The sequence below is a fragment of the Mandrillus leucophaeus genome, unplaced genomic scaffold, assembly GCF_000951045.1.
Source record: "Mandrillus leucophaeus isolate KB7577 unplaced genomic scaffold, Mleu.le_1.0 Scaffold10, whole genome shotgun sequence".
NCBI classification, from domain to species: domain Eukaryota; kingdom Metazoa; phylum Chordata; class Mammalia; order Primates; family Cercopithecidae; genus Mandrillus; species Mandrillus leucophaeus.
The window spans coordinates 1,368,459-1,371,904 of record NW_012098098.1 but is presented as its reverse complement, the minus strand read 5'-3'; the positions used below and the strand labels follow the sequence as shown (position 1 = coordinate 1,371,904).

General features: G+C 50.8%; 1 protein-coding gene across 1 annotated transcript in view; it reads right to left on the bottom strand.

The window, feature by feature from the left end:
- The window catches only part of ATP2C2 (ATPase, Ca++ transporting, type 2C, member 2), a 93,222-nt gene that overhangs the window by 38,461 nt on the left and 51,315 nt on the right, over window positions 1-3,446 (bottom strand). The window contains exons 6-7 of the mRNA XM_011972285.1: window positions 389-538; window positions 231-299 (exon numbers count right to left, since the gene is read on the bottom strand). Coding sequence (XP_011827675.1) covers window positions 231-299; window positions 389-538 — 219 coding nt within the window. The remainder of the gene's footprint in view (window positions 1-230; window positions 300-388; window positions 539-3,446) is intronic.

Below are 3,446 nucleotides of genomic sequence, written 5' to 3'. Positions count from 1 at the left end.
CTGAGGCAGACAGAATGCTTGAGCTCAGGAGTTTGAGATCAGCCTGGGCAACATGGCAAAACCCTGTCTCTATAAAAACAAAAAACCAACAAAATTAAATGTTTAAAAAGTATACTCATATTAACTACACGCCTCTCATTCCTAAGGAGTAGGCAGGGCTGACATTATTAGCCTATAATAATCTCAAACTCCAGCTTACAAAAATCCCGAAGCCCCCTCCTGCCCCTTACCTCTTCAGCCTGCATCATCTTAAACACTTCTCCGAACTGAGAGCTTTCCCCTGTTCCAATCACGACCCCCTGTGTCCAGGAGAGAGAGAAATATGAAATCTAAGGGCTGGGAGCCTGTGGGTTATGGGAGCCCAAAGCCTCGGAACCCCAGGGCTTACCTGGCCCCTCCCATACTGCACCAGGGTCCCCATGAAGACGATGTTGCTGAGGGTGGTGAGGTCCCCGCCGCCTGTCAAGGGGCTATCTGTTTTACTGCATGGCTCGGCTTCCCCAGTGAAACTGGATTCATCCACCAAGAGGTCCGTGACCTAGGAGAGCAAAGGGAAAAGGCTGTGGAATCTCCTGTAACCCGAATAATTGATGTTAAAAACACAAAATGGTCCAGCACCTTCATGGACATGAAACCAAGAACACAGTGAACCTACAGAATGAGTGTCACAATGACGGCCTCGGGGGCCTCCAGGATCAGAAAAGCTTTGCATGAGCAACCTCTCTTAAAAACATGAAAGTCTCATCTCTTCACTTAACATTGTTCAAAATTTTGATTAAAAAAAAAAATGAAAGCAATGGCTATTTTAGGATATACCTTTTAAAACACCTGTGTGTGTCTCCTCACACGCAGTCCACTCTTCACCTTGGAGATGCCTGTACAACCTGTGTGGTTCCCACACAATCCCACACAATAATCAAGCCAAGTTATTCGTTGAGAATCTAAGGCAACAGTAACACCAGAAACACAGACAGGTATGCAGAGACACCCACACACCCTGGCAAGGGGAAGCGAGGTAGTGATATTTGTAGAACACTGACTACGCACCAGGCCCTGCGCGCAGCTCCCCACAAGGCTTAACCCTCAGACCTCACCACCCCCAATGGAAGACGCTATTATCTTCCCCACTTTGCATGTGGGGAAACTGAAGCATGGAAGAATTAATTTGTTCAAGTTTCCACAGCCAGTTAGTGGCAGAATAGAGACTTGAACCAAAGCTCTGGTTCCAGAAACTATAATCTTAACCATCTTGCAAAACCGCAACTAGACCTCAGACTTACCACATATCACTCCCAAGGAGAGGCTCCCAGGACCAGAACTGTCCCAGACACCTCTGAGTTCATAGAGGGGGGCTGGGTGGGCCTGTCCCTCGGGACCTGGTCATGTAAGCATGTTAACCAAGCTAGAGAGAAGCCTTCTTCCACAAACCACCAAAGAACCATAGCTAGATCCGTGATTCTCAAACAGGGACCTGTGACTTCTCTGTAATTTAAAACTGTTTACATTTAGTAATCATCTTTTAAAAATATGTGCACTGCCATAGGATCTCAGTCCCCAAGAATGACAGGGGCCGCCACTCGCCCAGGTAATGCCCGTCTCCCCGCTCCTTTCCTAATGGACCCCACAGCATCGGGGAGGCGAGGCCTCCTGCCGCACAGCCACATTCCTGCCTCCCTGTGGCTCCTGTGGCTCCAGCTCTGGACAATGAAGCATACGAAGTCACTGAGTGATGCTGGGGAAAATCTTTGAAGGAGGCTCAGAGAATATTCTGGAAAATACCTGGCTGAGGCTCCTCAAAACTGTCAAGGACAGCCGGGCATGGTGGCTCACGCCTGTAATCCCAGCACTTTGGGAGGCCGAGGCAGGCAGATCACTTGAAGTCAGGAGTTCGAGACCAGCCTGGCCAACACAGTGAAACCCCGTCTCTACTACAAATACAAAAATTAGCTGGGCATGGTGGCGGGCGCCTGTAATCCCAGCTACTCGGGAGGCTGAGGCAAGAGAATCTCTTGAACCCGGGAGGCAGAGGCTGTAGTGAGCCGAGATCGCCCACAGAACTCTAGCCTGGGTGACATAGAGAGACTCTGCTCAAAACAAAAACAAAACCGAAACTCTCAAGATCAAGGTCAAAAACAAGGAAAGTCAGAAACTGTCACAGCCAACAAGAACCTCGGAGACATGACCACTAAATGGCACGTGGGATCCTGGAGCAGAAAAAGGACTTTAGGGAAATCTATGGCAATCTGAAAGTGGACGGACTCAAGGTAACGAGAAGGCCTCAATATAGGTTCCTTAGTTGTGACCGATGCACCTAAGTAAGCCGAGGCATTAAAACCAGGAGAGGATCCTGGGTGAGGGGTAGATGGGAATCCTGAGCTGAATTTTTCTGCAAATCTAAAACATTTCTAAACAATGAAGTCTCAAAGGTGACCGCCACTCGGGGAAGGCAGCTAGGAAGAGAAGGAGGAAGGAGGTGGCGGCGTTTGGAAGAGAGGAGGGACACGGGATGGGGGGTGAGTGTGGGTTTGGACAGATGGGGATCTGCCCATCCATATCCTCCGCTGGGCCAGGGACTCCTTTGGGCACTGGGAATATCGCAGTGAATGGGATACGATCCCTGCCTCAGGAACACGATACTCCATGGAGGAGGGGGAGGGACTGACAATAAACAAGCATTGAATGACCACCAGGGTGCACAGAGCAGGGAGGGAGGCCCCTCAGAAGAGGCTGCGGGTAGGGGGTAGGGAAGGTGGTGGAGGGGAAGGTCTGGGAGGAGGGACAGGGAGCAGAGACCTCAGGGATGAGATAGGCTAAGTCACGTGTGGTGGGGGGAGGGTTTTAGGTGCCCACAGGGAGGATGAAACCAACAACTTATCTCAGCGTGAGACAAGTAGCTTGGGTCTCCTTTGCCTAAAACGACTGATGTTTTGCCAAAAGCTGCTGTCTCCAGGAAACCCTCCCTGACTACACCAGGCAAGTCTCTCCCATTTCGGAAATCCAGGATTCCCAGAACTTCCACTCATGGGTACCTTAGCAGTCCGGAACAGTACTTGTCACTAGCAGATTTAGGTTAGTCTGTCACTCTGGGCTATAAACTCATGAGCAGAGGGACCAGCTCTGCTTCCTGCAGTGTCCTCGGCACCCAGCCCAGGGCCTGGTACATAGTAGGTGCTCAGGAAACACTTGTTGAATGAATGAGTGATGTGGATGGGGAGTGGGGCGGGGGGCCCCAAGGCAGGAAGGGAGGAGGGAGGGGACCTGGAGAAGGACCAGAGTGTGGCCCGCTGAATAATGCCCCCCACCAGCTTTCTCATGATGTCCGCTTCCTAATCCTCAACTTGGGAACGTGTTCTCTGATGCGGTGACAGAGACTTTGCAGACATGACTAACTGAAGGACCTTGACATGGGGAGAATGTGGTCTGGGTGGACCCACTAAGATCACAAG